We start from the raw sequence: 14163 nt of genomic DNA on the forward strand, positions 1-14163 counted from the left end.
AAGGCATCACAATGTGGGAAATAAATTTGTAGAAAATAGTGGGCACCTGTATGCAAACTTTGAGATAAGAAATGCTGACTTAGAAATGCCACGGAATAGGACAGGCATTGTTAAGAGAAAAATAGACCTAGAAACAAGTTTCAAAAGATGGCCTTAAAAACAAGACTAGATAGTTTAAAGAAATAGAACTATGAAAGATGCATTGTAATAAAACCCACAAGGAGTAATTTAGATTATTGGCTTTAAAGCATTTACAACACAGTGTTGCAAAAGCTGATAAACCAAGAAAGATTTATAATATATTGTAAGTAAGAAACAGTCAGCTTCTGATAGTGATAGCATAAATTATAACATCTGTATTGTCTCACTCTTCTCATGAGACTAAAAATAGAATAAAAATTTTTAAAACATCTCTCAGTTACCCCATCTCTAAATAAAAAAACCATAATCCAACACCACCCAAACCACTCCAGGATCCTGTGACCTGACAGAAAAACCACAGGACTGACACCAGCCCTTGGTGGAGAGCACAAAACAAGGTTCTACCTGCAGCCACTGCAGCTCAGTCCCCAGTGGGTGGGAACGAGCAGGGCTGAGGGCCTGCACTCCCCAGCCCCCCTGCTGCTCTCCATGGGGGCAGTTAATTAATCCAGAGTTAATTAATGAGTCTGGGCCGGCAGCACTGCCTTTGTGGGTGCAGCCTGGGCTGGGATCAGCCTCACACCAGAGGCTCTGAGGGCTCAGCAGAGTGAAGGGGGCTGGGCTGCCAGCCAGGGGTCACAGGGTGAGGGCCAGCCTGGTGACAGCAGGCAGAGCCTGGTGACAGCAGGCAGAGCCTGGTGGCAGAGATCAGGGAGCCTGGGGACAGCGGGCAGGGAGCCTGGTGGCAGCGGGCAGTGAGCCTGGGGACAGCGGGCAGGGAGCCTGGTGGCAGCGGGCAGTGAGCCTGGTGGCAGCGATAGTGAACCTGGTGGCAGAGGTCAGGGACCCTCGTGGCAGTGATCAGTAAGCCTGGTGGCAGCGGGCAGTGAGCCTGGTGGCAGTGATCAGTAAGCCTGGTGGCAATGGTCAGGGAACCTGGTGACAGTAGTCAGTGAGCCTGGTGACAGAGATCAGGGAGCCTGGTGACAATGGTCAGTGAGCCTGGTGGCAATGGGCAGCTGGTGGCAGCAGTCAGGGAGCCTGGTGGCAGCAATCAGGGAGCCTGGTGGCAGCAATCAGGGAGCCTGGTGGCAGTGCTCAGTGGCTGTCACAGCCATACATCTCTGCAAAGCCATGTGCTCCCAGTGTGGGGGTCACGGTGCCACAGCAGGAGCCCCCCAGGCTGGGCCAGCCCCTCTGCAAAGCCACCAGACAGGACTGAAGGTGTCCCCTGGCAGGAGGGACCAGCCAGGAGTGCCCCGGCCCAGCAGGGTGGGGACAGCTACACCAAGGGGCAGCTACACCGAGGGCACAGCTGGGGTCCCCTGGGGGCACAGGGCACCCGGGGCGGTGCTGGGGGTGGCCCTGGCACACAGAGTGTCCCCAGCACGCAGACTGTCCCTCACACACAGACTGTCCCTCACACACAGGCTGTCCTGGCTGTCCCTCACACACAGGCTGTCCCCAGCACACAGACTGTCCCTCACACACAGACTGTCCCTCACACACAGACTGTCCTGGCTGTCCCTCACACACAGGCTGTCCCCAGCACACAGACTGTCCCTCACACGCAGGCTGTCCCTCACAGACTGTCCCTCACACGCAGCCTGTCCCGGCTGTCCCTCACACACAGACTGTCCCTCACAGGCTGTCCCTCACACGTAGGCTGTCCTGGCTGTCCCTCACACACAGACTGTCCCTCACAGGCTGTCCCTCACACGCAGGCTGTCCCTCACACGCAGGCTGTCCCGGCTGTCCCTCACACGCAGGCTGTCCCTCACACGCAGGCTGTCCCGGCTGTCCCTCACACGCAGGCTGTCTCCGCGGGTGATGAGGCCTCCGTAGCCCTCTTGGTGGGAGAAGGCGTAGCTGGAGCGGCGGAAGGAGCCGCGGGGGACGTGCGAGCGCAGCTCCACCGGGGGCTCCGGGGCCCGCCTGGCCCTCAGCTGGATCTTCTGCAAGAGATCAGGGAGATCAGGGCTGGGGACAGCTCCCCGGAGAGCCCTCAGCCCAAGGGGGACATGAAGGTGGGGATGCCTTGTGAGGGCTGACCTAGAGCAGACACTGGACAGAGCTAAAGAATAAAGCAGGGATTTATTAAAAAGCCTCAATGGATCCACCTTGGGCAGCACAAAAGCCCAGCCAGGGCTGCACCCAAGATGAACCAAAATGGTCACAAAATGCATGACTGGGCACAGGGTTTCTCACTTTTCTAAGACCTGCTCCATTTGCATCTTGCAGTTCATTGTCCAATTCCAGCCCCACCCCATGCAGTCCCATCCTTGTTTTTCTCTCTGTCAGCCCATGCTGTTTGTCCTCTTGGGGCTGAGATTTGGATCATTTGTCCTTGGTCCCCAGCTAGAGCGGAATTGTTTTGTCTCCCTGCTCTGTGCACAGAGCTCACCATCCCCTCATGTGAACCCAGACCCACAGACTAAAGCAGCACAGAATCTGAAAAATAGAAAAGCTCAAACCTGAGGCATCAAAGGGAGCATAGGGGCACCTCCCCCAGGGCACAGCTTGGCTCCCAGCTCTACAATGACCTGATTTTCCATGGGGATTCTCCTGGGGATCTGCAAAGCTCATGGACTCTGGAGCACAGTGTCAACCCCTGCTCCCACACAGGCTGTGGACACCTCCCAGGCAAGCCCTCAGCCCAAGGTGGGACACATGGTAGGCACAGGGACAGCCTCCACTGATGCCTCAGGTTTGAGCTTTTCTATTTTCCAGATTCTGTGCTGCTTTAGTCTGTGGGTCTGGCTTCATATTATGGGACGGTGAGCTCTGTGCAGAGAGCAGGGAGACAAAACAATTCCTGCTCCAGCTGGGGACCAAGGACAAATGATCCAAATCTCAGGCCCAAGAGCACAAACAACGTGGGCTGAAGAGAGAAAAACAAGAAGGACGGGACTTGATATCCTTAAGCTGGAATTGGATAATGAACTCCAATATGCAAATGGAACAGAACTTATAAAAGTGAGAGCCCCCATGACTGGTCATGCATTTTGTGGCCATTTTGAGTTTTATCTTGGGTGTAGGCCTGGCTGGGCTCTTGTGCTGTCCAAGGTGGATCCATTAAGGCCTTTTAATAAATCCCTACTTTATTCTTTAGCTCTGTCCAGTCTCAGTTCTAGCTCAGCCTTCACAAGGCATCCCCACCAGGACAGGGTTTGGATCCCAGCTCCACCACAACCTCCTTTTCCATGGGATGGGGGATGTGGGGAGTCTCCCAGGGGGCTGCAAAGCTCACAAAGCTCTGGAGCACAATCTCAACCCCTGCTTTCACCTGGACTCTTCTGAAGGTACAACCCACAACCCCAGTGGGGGTGAGCTCCACCAAGGCTGGGGTGGTACCAGACCTGCACCAGACCCCAGACCCTCCTGGGGGGTTCTGGAGGACAATTCCTCACTGCAACCAAAAGCAGACCCTCTCCAAGAGCTGGGTCAGGTGTCTGGGCCCTGGCCAAGCTGGGCCATTGAGCAATTTTGGGAGAGGCCCCTGGAGTCAGAGTTGGTGCCAGCGTCATGAAGGACCACCATGAGTGGGACCACCAAGGAGAGGTAACATGTCCCAGCACTACAGCCCAGGCTTCCCTGGGGAACCTCCCCTTGCCATCACCAATCCCAGACACTGATGGGAAGCAGAACCTGCCCTGCCAGTGCCCCCAGCCCTCACCTGCTGGGTGGTGGCTCTGCCCAGGGTGGCACGGACGGCGTGCACGGTGAGCGAGGGGAGGGTGTTGACCACCAGGGACAGCAGGACCACGAGCAGCACGTAGGGGTCAGTCAGGGCATTCCAACTGGCATCTGTCAACACAGGGGAGATGCTTGGGGAGGTGTTCCAGATTGCAAGACAAGATGTACCCTATTACCATCTGGATGGCAGTTGTCTTTTGTCAAGTGGGCAGTTTTTCCTTATCTCTTCCACAATCACTCCTCCCTCAGGGCAGACACCTGCTGATAACAGCTATTGAATGTCCCTGCATGGCTGATAAGAACTACAGCATCCCATTGGGAGATGTGAGCCCAGAGGGAGGAGCCAAGCATTCCTACCCGGATATAATCTGGAGATTCTGGAACACCAGCACAGCTTCTGCACTGGATTCCCCAGAGGAACAGCAGCTGCCTCTGCCACTGGATCTTCAGAGGATGATTCCACCCTTCTGCAGGATCCCTGCTCCAGCAGAACCACTCCTGACACTGCAGGAGGGCTGAGCCACAATTCCAATGGCCCTGCTGCCAACACCCTGACCCACAGGGTGTCAGGCTGAGTTCTGACTCTGGCAGTGTTGTTTTAGTTCACTGCATTGTTTATTTTATCCTTTTATTTTCTTCCCTATTAAAGAACTGTTATTTCCTCCTCCCACATTTTTTGCCTGAGAGCCCCTTAATTTAAAATTTATAGCAATTCAGAGGGGTGGGGAGGGTTCACATTCTCCATTTCAGGGAGGCTCCTGCCTTCCTTAGCAGGCACCTGTCTTTCCAAACCGAGATAGTAGGGAAGGTGGAGAGGGAACAGGGAACAAGTGCTGGGGGACAGGCCCCCAGCCAGGAAGGTGCTGAGGGCTCTAAAGAGGAGATGGCACCTAAAGTGGAATTAGAAGTCAAGGCAGCAGTTCAAGAACAAGGAGATTATCTACAGGGTGGGAAACAGCTCCTAGCACCAAGGACAGGGAAGGGAAGGGCCATGGGGATCTCCAGGAGACCTCACCTGGGAAGCGGAAGATGGCAGGGGCTATCCTGTAGGCATCAAAAGTTTGGGTCAGGAAGGAGAAGAGGCAGAAGAGGAGCAGGCTGGCTGTGACCATCAGGAAGGACAGCACTGTCCAGTACTGAGTGTCCAGGACAATCTGTGGGGACAGAGCATGCAGTCTCACAAGGGCTGTTGTGACCCTCTTCCATTCAGCTGTTTTGTCCAAATCCCTCCTCCATCGCAGGGACAGCATCCCCCAGCCATAAAGCCTCTGGGGACAGTGCCAGAGCCCAGGGACCATGAAGATCTGCTGTGGGGCAGGATGAGCAAGAGCAGATCAGTGCTCACCTCCACCAGGACCGACAGCAACGCTGACAGGGCCACTGTGACAGAGAAGGACTCATAGTCACCCACAACCTTGGTGCCGACGTGGTCCTCAAAGGCCCAGAGCGTGATGTAGAAGCTGATGAGGGAGGTGCCCACCCCGTGCAGGAGGGTGACACCAAAAACACGGTAATTGAAGAGCTCATCCTGCTGCCCGACCACATAGAGCTCAGGGAACTCCAGGCTCTTCTTGGCACTCACATCCTGCTGGGAGAGCATCCCAGAGGGGATCCAGGAATTGGGGCAGGGAGGGAATCCCAGATGGAATGCAGGGATTGGGGCAGGGAGGGAATTCCAGAGGGAATGAAGGGATTGGGGCAGGGAGGGAATCCCAGAGGGGATGGAGGGATTGGGGCAGGGAGAGAATCCCAGAGGGGATGGAGGGATTGGGACAGGGAGGGAATCCCAGAGGGGATGCAGGGATTGGGACAGGGAGGGAATCCCAGAGGGGATGCAGAGATTTGGGGAGCAGGATGGGTCTGCCCCACCCCACACACCCTCTGGGAGAGCTGCAGTGGGCACCTCTGCCCAGTGGCTCTGGGGGGGACTGGGAACAGGCACCCCAGGACTGAGGGTGAGCTCCAAATGCCCAGCGAGCTCCCAGTGCCCTGTGCTGGCACAAAGGGCTGTGGACAGGGGGCAGTCACTTCCAGGCTGGCTCCCAGCTGCCGAGGGTGCTACAGGGCTGAGTGAGCCCAGGGAAGCTGTACCTGCTCGAAAAGGCCCACGGACAGCACGGGGTAGGCAGTGTAGAAAATATTGTAGAGTGCGAGGAACCAGCCCTCATACAGAGGCTAGAAGGGAACAGGGAGAAGCTGTGAGCTTGGAGGTGCTTTGGAAAGATTCACAAAGGATGTCCAGGCCCCAGGACACTCAGATCCAAGCATGGAAATCCCTTTGGACTTGCCCCATCCCCTGCATCAGCCCCACATTGTCTGTAGCGTCATGCTGCAGACAGAGATGGGGCCGGAGTTCCACGTGTTGCTGGTCAAGTCACACTTGATGATGGCCCTTGGGATCAAAGCTCCCATTTTGGGGGAAACCAGCTTAATTAATGCACATGGGATCCTATATCTGTCCAAGCCTGAACTGCAGCTCACAGCTGTGGAAGAGGTTTTAGAGCAAGTTCTGTGAGCCGGAGAGAAGTTTGATAAGAGGATCCATGTTTACCCCTGAAAGAATTTCCTACCAAGGTCGTTGACATAGAAACCAAGAAATAAAGAAGGAGAAATAAGAGAAACCTGCAACTGTCTACTCTAATAAGCACTTTGTTGGTCTTTCCTGACCAATGAGTAAAGTGTAAACTTATGAGTCGTGTAAGGATGTATAAAAAGCGTGCATGCTATAATAAAAAAGGGTTTGAAGCCATCTGAAAATGGAGTGTGCTGCTTTGTATTGGCTCTGTCTCAACTATGACAAAGGAGATCCTGAGTTTCCCTGGGGTGCTTTCCCAGTCCAGCCAGGTGAAAAGCAGATAACCAGTGCAGATAACCAGCACAGATAACAAGTTGTGTCTCAGTCAGAATTTGGACATGGCAAGGGAGAAAAGGGGACCAAGGGGGTGATGTGGACACGTGTACTCCAAGCAGCCCCAGGCATGATCCCTGAGCAGGGGGGTGTAACTCTGGTGCAGAGACCTCCACAGGATGGATGTGACCCCTTGTCCTAGGGTGACATTATGATGCTTGTATCCCCATCCCCATCTGTTTATGCTGGATATCATGTTCTGTGCCTTCAAGACTGGCTTTGAAGAGTGAATGTTTTGTTTTGGTTTTGCTATCAGCCGCTCCCCCACAGCTGGCGGGACACAGAAATGGGGCAGTACATGGTGCTGCTTTTGCTTTTTGCTTTGCTCTTGCTTCTGCTTTGTTCTTGCTTTTTGCTCCTGCTCATTAGTTAGTTTAGCTAAGCAGTCCAAACTTTTCCTGGACTGTTTCTCCTTTCCCTTTTTTGGACCTACTCGAACCTGCTCCGGACTGGGACCTGGGAAACACCGAGAGTTTGCACCTTGTGGCTGCAGCAGCTGCCCCAGCACAGGATGGACTGATAACAGAGCGACCACCCCCAAGAGAGACTTTCTGAAGTTGTCATCTTTTTCAGAGCGGTGACAGAGTGGTGTCATCTGCCCCACGTTGGGGCAGATGGTGAAAACCCAGCTCAGTTGGCTTTTCACCTCTACTAACGAGTCATCCCACTCTTTTGCCACAGAGATGGGTTTATCAGTAATAGCTGCTCATAAGTAGCTTGCTTGGGTTTTGGGGTGGCAAACTTAAATTCATTTTGCTTGTTTTTTCTTGCTAGACCATGATGTAAACGGTACAAGGGTTGATCTTTGCTGTTTATAGCTTAGTTTTCATTATTATTTCATCTTTCCCTTGCGGTACATAGTCTCTATCATGCCAATGGTGTCTTTTCTATCACCTATACTGGGACTAGTAAATGCTTTAGTTGGGTGTGGGTATTGTTCATTTTGTGTGCTGGGGGGTGCTGTGCCTGTTAAATAAACAGGTTCTTTCCACTTCTCTCCAAGGAATCCTTCCCGAACTGGTTGGGGCGAGGGGCCATGTGGGTTTGCTTTCTGGAGGGGCCCCCTTTTGGAGGTTTTCTCCCACATTTGCCCCAAATTTACCCTGCACCCCTCACCTGGGCCGTGAATCCGCTGTGGAAAGCGAACCACACCTGGGCCAGGAGGCCGGCGAAGGTCTTGTAGAAGAAGCAGCGGAGGAACTTGCAGATGCGCAGGTAGTTCCAGCGGCCGTGCACCAGCAGCAGGCGCTGCAGGAAGGAGAACTGGGCCAGGGCGTAGTCACTGCACTGCACGGCCTGCAGCCCCTCCAGCCCGCTGATGCCCACCCCGATGTCCGCGGCTGCGGGCGGCAAACGCACACGGGGAGCTTTGGGGGCAGCCGGGGGCTTGATGTCCCCGTGGGTTGTTGTAGGGGGATGCAGTATGGGTAAATGAAGGTGGTATAGAATGTAATCTTATTCCCTAAAGAGTTGCAGCCGAACCAATTATTAAAGATTAGGAGCAGGCCTGATTTTAACAGGCCACACCTGTAGCCAATAAGAAGCGTGTTATAAAAGAGTAGATTGGTAGGAACTGGAGTTAGTTGGCTACTGCAAGGACAAGGAAGAGTCAGTGCCTAGAGGAGGTGCCTACAAGAAACATCAAGGAGGTACAAAACTCTAGCAATATGGAACCCTTGCAATGTAATAACCGTAGAACTCTTGCACTAGAATGACAACAGGTTGTCCCCAGGAATGTGAATCCAGGAGTGACAGACAAAGGGAACAAGCCCCCTCTATGCCATGTCCTGGATAATCCAGGAGTGGTGTGAGAGCACAGCCCCGTGTCAGGGCTGCTAGGAGGGGCAGGGATGGCTCTGCCAGCTGCCCACGCTGGGGTTTGAGAGTTCATCAAGGTTCATCCCAGATGCCAAAAGCACGTGGGCTACTGTGCACTAATCTTGGGCTGGTCCTGTGCCTCTCACTCCCCTCCCAGCATAGCAATGTGGGGAACAGGTCTGGGGCTTCCCCTCCCAGTTCCTCACCCCAAAGGGGAGGGTGACGTGGTGGAGATGACAAATAAGGCACCACCATCACCAGTGGGACACACCAACAGAGCCCCGACCTCCCTCTGCCCGAGCCTCACTTTTGATCATGTTGACATCGTTGGCCCCGTCCCCGATGGCCAAGGTGACGGCCTTCTTGTGCTTCTTCACCAGCTGCACCATCAGGGCTTTCTGCTTGGGGGTCACCCTGCAGCAGATCACAGCCTGGCAGCTGGTGGCCAGGTCCACAAAGGCCTTCTCCACCAGAGCCCCCTGGTCCTGTGAGGCCTCGGCCCTGCCACAGCACAGCCACCGCCATGGCCACCCCTTCTTCTCCTTCAGCACCTCTCCTGTGTGCAGGATTCCGTCCTTGGGGGAGAGCACACGTGGCTGGGACCTCACCCATAGCCCTCAGAGCTCTTCAGCACTGCTCTCAAATGCCCCCAAAGAGTGACTCTGGTTTTCCCCAAGCTCATCACACAGTGGGTGCTGTGACCATGAGCCCAGTATGTCCCAGTGTGACCAGGAGACCTTGTGATCCCCACCCAGCCCGTGTCACCCCAGAGTACTGGGCAGCTTTGGCCAGAGCCCCCCAACACCAAATGCTCAGTGCAAAGTTGTTCTCCTCCCCACCCTTCATTCCCCAGCCCCAAATGGGCTTTTTCCCACCTTTTGGGCAGGAGGAGCACCACGTCCTGCCCGTGCTGGTGCCACCCAGGACTTTGATACCACCAGGGCAGGAACAACCATCAAGCAGGGAGCAGAGAACAGCATCCAGGTGCCACCTTACCAGGAAGTCCCCGCTGATGATGATGGCTCTCTTGTGGCATGGAGTCTCTGCGTGCTGCTGGGAGAAGCTGCATGGGGCATCCCCACGGCCACTGAGGTTGTTGTTGCTCTCCCAGTAAGCCTGGAGGATCTCACTGTGGGAGGAAAGGGGGGTTGGACATGAGCTGGGGACACTGGGAATTGGTCATCTCAAAGCCACAGAGATGGGACTGTGGTGGGAACAGGAGGAACAAAGAGGAGGTTCACTCATATCAGAAATCAGCCTGCTTTAGAGGCTGGAGAGAAGCTTAAATCCTTTCTGGGCAAAGCCTACCAATGAAGAGCATGGGGTGGGAGAAGAAACAGGTGGGGAGGCCTGGAAGAGCACCAGATGGAGACCATGGCTGGCACAGGGCAGGAGAAGCTCCCGTGGCTGAGCCGAGCTCTGCCCACCCTGCACCAGTTCCTCTGCCTAAGGGTGTCCCCAGCAGGGACAGCAATGTCCTGAGCCAGGAGGGGACAATTCCTCACCTGACCTCCTTCTCCTCCAGGATCTCCATGTCGTCTGTCAGCAGCCTGCAGGCGTAGCCGATGTTCATCGCGGTCTCTGCAACACCCAGCTCTCAGTGGTCCATGGTGCTGCCCCCAGCCCAGGGCAGCCCCCAGCCCTCGGCTCCAAGAGCCCTTGGAGGGCAGCAGCTCCTTCCCCTGCCTCAGTTTCCCCTGCCAGGTGGGATGTGCTGCTAAGGGAGCAGCAGGACCAGTTCCTGCCCACTCCCAGTGGTCCTTCTCCTTCTGGTCCTGGTCAAGGGAGAAGCTGAAATTTGTTGGGGGGGTCTCCACTGACCTTGTTTGTCTCCTGTCAGCACCCAGACTTTGATGTTGCCCAGTTTCAGCAGCTGGATGGTCTCAGGGACTCCCTCTTGCAGCTTGTCCTCGATGGCTGTGGCCCCGAGCAGCTGGAGGGGGTGACTGGGTGTCATGGCATGGGGCAGGCCAGGACAGAGGTGGGAATCACCCCTGCATCCAACCAGCAGCCCTTGCTGGGGGTGACACAACCTGACATCTACACTGACATCTACATCCACTGGCATGTCACAAAGTCACCCCTCGGGGCAAACTCCACCTGTGCTGCCCCCAGGGAATGGGTGTTAGGTTGGACACTTCACCTCCTCATTCTGGAGAGCCAAACCCCCTTGCCTGCCCTCTGGGGCACAGAGAGCTCCTTCTGACCCCAGCCCCATCCTGTCACTGACATATTTTCTGAAAAATACCTTTGTCAGGATTTCTCTCCTGAGAAGCTGAGAAACCTCAGAAACAAAATATAAGCAATAATTATGTGCTGCCGTGGAATGTGCCAAGTACATCTTTGATTGGTCTTATGTGGATTGTTTTTACTTGATAACCAATCATGGTCCAGCCCTGTCGAGGCTGTGAGCAGTCACAGGTTTTTATTATTCATTCCTTCTAACCTCTAAAATCCTTTATCTCTATTTCTTTTAGTATAATTATAGTATAACATTTATAATATAATATAATTGTAATGTAATGTAACGTAATGTAATGTAATATAATTGTATGTAATGTAACGTAACGTAATATAATATAAATTATATATATTTCTATAATTTATATATATTTATATATTATTATATATAATATTATATATAATATTATATATATATATTATTATATATAATATAATATAATATAATATAATATAATATAATATAATATAATATAATATAATATAATATAATATAATATAATATAATATATTCCTTTCTAGCCTTCTGATGAAATCCTTTCTCTTTATTTCTTTTAGTATAATTTTAGTATAACATTTTTAATATAATATAACAGAATATAATGTAACAGAATATAATCTGGTGTGATGTAATGTAATATAATATAATGCAATGTAATATGATATAATAGGTGATATTATATAATATGATATATTATAGATATTATAATATATAATATAAAGTAGATATTATATTTATTATTTATATAATATAAGTGTATATTATATATAATATATAATGTAAATAATATAAATATAACATAACATAAGTTGATGTAATGTAAGAGAATAGAATAGAATAGTACAATAAATCAACCTTCTGAAACCTAAAATCAAAATTCTCATCTCTTCCCTCGCCCTGGGGACCCTCAAACTCTGCCCCACGTCCCACCTGCAGGTTCTGCTCCATCTCCTCGTAGAGCCGGTCCAGCTCCCGGGCGCGGTCCCCCAGCAGCGCCGCGGCCTCGCGGTGCCTCCGGCCCCAGGCGTGGAACTCGGCCTCGCTCACCTCCCTGCTGGCCACGCACAGCGTCCTCAGCGTCTCCTCCGCAAAGCGCTGCGGGCAGGACACATCAGCACTCCCCTCCCACACGAGTGGGTGACAAAACTCTGCTTTGGCCCCTCGAAAAGGAAAGAGGCCCAGCAGTTTCTCTCCTCGATTAGGTGAAAAAAGGCATCACATAGGCCTGGGGGACTTCACCTCAAACTTAAGGATAGCTAATTGGACAGAAGCCAAAAAGTCCCTCCTAAGCAATTAACTAAAAAAAGAAGTGAACAAAGAACCTCTGGCACCTGGCTCGGTTCTTCTCTGTTTGTTATTTTGCCTTTCATTAAACCTTTATGTCTCCAATACTGCAACAGAAGCCATCCTGCTGGTCTTTATGCTTCCAAGGGCAGCTGAGCTATCTTGGGTGTGTTCTAGACCTCTGAGAGCTTAAGAGACCTGGCTCGAGGAGGCTCCTGTAACATCCTCCCTCCCCAGGAGACTGTGGGAAATTATATGAAAAGTAGAAAGTAAGGACAAATCTAACAATGATCTGTGTATTAACACTTGGCTAGAATAACTCCCTAAGCTACAGGGAAGTTTAGCTAGTGAGATATAATAAGGGAGTTCTAAGCTTAATAATGGAGCTCTGTGCACTGTATTTTAAGGCTTACAAGTAGATATTGTATTTGAAATAAGCAAGAATTGTTTAAACCAAAGGTACATGTGCTTATAGTGGTTGGATAGAAATACTGTCAATGTGCTTTTGCTTTGTTTCATTGGTCAAAAAACTTTTAAAGTGAGTTGTAACATTGAGTTTTTTGTCTGATGCTGGGGATGTGAGCTGGTGGCATCTTCCCATTGTTATAACCATGTAATGAGAGTGATGCTGGAAAATAAAACAGCTTGGGAAGTGTTCCCAGCAGTCCCATCCCGTTTGTGATTTGTACATAGACCCCCAAACGGCAATAGAGAGGGCCAGGAAACTCTCACAGGACCAGGGCATCACCCCAGGCCAGCCATGGGCAGAGCCAGAGACACTCCAGGACCTGAGCATCTCTCTCCAGGCTCTGATTCCCTTCCCCCATCCTCCAGCATCCCCATGGGCATCCCTGCATGCAGCTGCTCCATGCAGAACACCGAAGGGGGAATCCATTCCCTCTCACCCCCTGTCCCACATGCAGGTGAGGCTCCTAGAGCAGAAGGCAGGAACCAAAATCCCTTAGGCAGAGGGAGGAAGAGCACAGGGCACAGAGTGCAGGACACCCAGCCCAAAGCCAGCAGGAGGCAGAGCAGTGCTGTCACCCCGGGGGTGGCACTCACATCCAGAGCCCTCTCGGTGAGGCTCTCCTGGGGCCCTCGGCTCCGCAGCCTCTCCAGGATGACGGTGTCAGCACCCTTGGTGTAGAGCCGGATGGTGCCCTGGGGGTCTCGCACTGCCAGGGAGGGGAGGACACCTTAGGGCCCCTCAGAGGTGGCTCCCATTCACTGCTGTCCCTGCACGGTGGCCACGCTGGCCGTGCTGGCCCCCAGAGGGTCGCTGGTGCTTTTCCATCTGTGGCCATGAGGAGCACAGGAGTATCCCCAGATCTGCACCAGCATGGGGCAGAATCAGGGACTGCCAGTTCCTCACAGAACTCCTCTGAGTCCTGGATTTATTTCCTCTCTCTTGGCTGCTCAAACCCTTCTCAGCTGCCCTGACCAAGGTGAGCAAATCCACAGGGATGACCAGGATGACCCTCAGGAGCCAGCTGTGGATTTACTGATGTTGGAACTCAGCACATCCCTCCGGGTGTCCAGAGTTGCTGAGGACCCCGCCAGGGGGCTTGGAGACCCTGGCACTCAGCCCAAAACACCTGTGGGTTTGATTGTGACCCCTGGAGCAAGTTGCCAGCTTGGTATGAGGACCTGAAAGTCACAGACGTTTGAATAGTATAATAATAAAATGATCACAGGGTGAAAATGTAGATTTTAGGATTTTTGGTATGGGGGTTATGGGGACAAGATGGAGGAACTTGGGTGTGTCCAGCCTTTCTTCTTCTTCTTCTTCTTGGTCTCCATTTTCTGCTGGTGATGTTGGCACTTTGGGATTGGTTTAGAGTAGAAGTGCACTGTCTAACATAGGTGATAGGTATTGGGAATTAAGTGTAAATATGTTATACGTAGTTTGTAGTATAAAAAGACAACACCCCCTCAGGGGTGGTCAGAGTGCCTGTGGCTGCCCTGTTGAGCAGATCTCAGATGGGCAGAAAGAAAATTTTATAGATAAGAATTAATAAACAACTTCAAGACCAAAAACTGAAGAGCTCTGACTCATTCTTCAGACGTGTGGGCT

At 52.2% G+C, this 14163-nt stretch overlaps 1 protein-coding gene across 1 annotated transcript in view; it reads right to left on the minus strand.

Annotated features, from left to right (window-relative positions):
* Positions 1 to 279: 279 nt before the first annotated feature.
* ATP8B3 (ATPase phospholipid transporting 8B3) overlaps positions 280 to 14163 on the minus strand; it is a 28995-nt gene continuing 15111 nt past the window's right edge. Inside the window, exons 16-27 of the mRNA XM_036399686.2 lie at positions 13152 to 13264; positions 11736 to 11900; positions 10385 to 10496; positions 10069 to 10144; positions 9560 to 9692; positions 8871 to 9138; positions 7862 to 8085; positions 5929 to 6012; positions 5183 to 5422; positions 4853 to 4991; positions 3818 to 3948; positions 280 to 2096 (exon numbers count right to left, since the gene is read on the minus strand). Of these exons, the coding sequence (XP_036255579.2) occupies positions 1842 to 2096; positions 3818 to 3948; positions 4853 to 4991; positions 5183 to 5422; positions 5929 to 6012; positions 7862 to 8085; positions 8871 to 9138; positions 9560 to 9692; positions 10069 to 10144; positions 10385 to 10496; positions 11736 to 11900; positions 13152 to 13264 (1940 nt within the window). The 3' untranslated portion in view covers positions 280 to 1841. The remainder of the gene's footprint in view (positions 2097 to 3817; positions 3949 to 4852; positions 4992 to 5182; positions 5423 to 5928; positions 6013 to 7861; positions 8086 to 8870; positions 9139 to 9559; positions 9693 to 10068; positions 10145 to 10384; positions 10497 to 11735; positions 11901 to 13151; positions 13265 to 14163) is intronic.

The sequence above is a fragment of the Molothrus ater genome, chromosome 26, assembly GCF_012460135.2.
Source record: "Molothrus ater isolate BHLD 08-10-18 breed brown headed cowbird chromosome 26, BPBGC_Mater_1.1, whole genome shotgun sequence".
Classification (NCBI taxonomy): Eukaryota; Metazoa; Chordata; class Aves; order Passeriformes; family Icteridae; genus Molothrus; species Molothrus ater.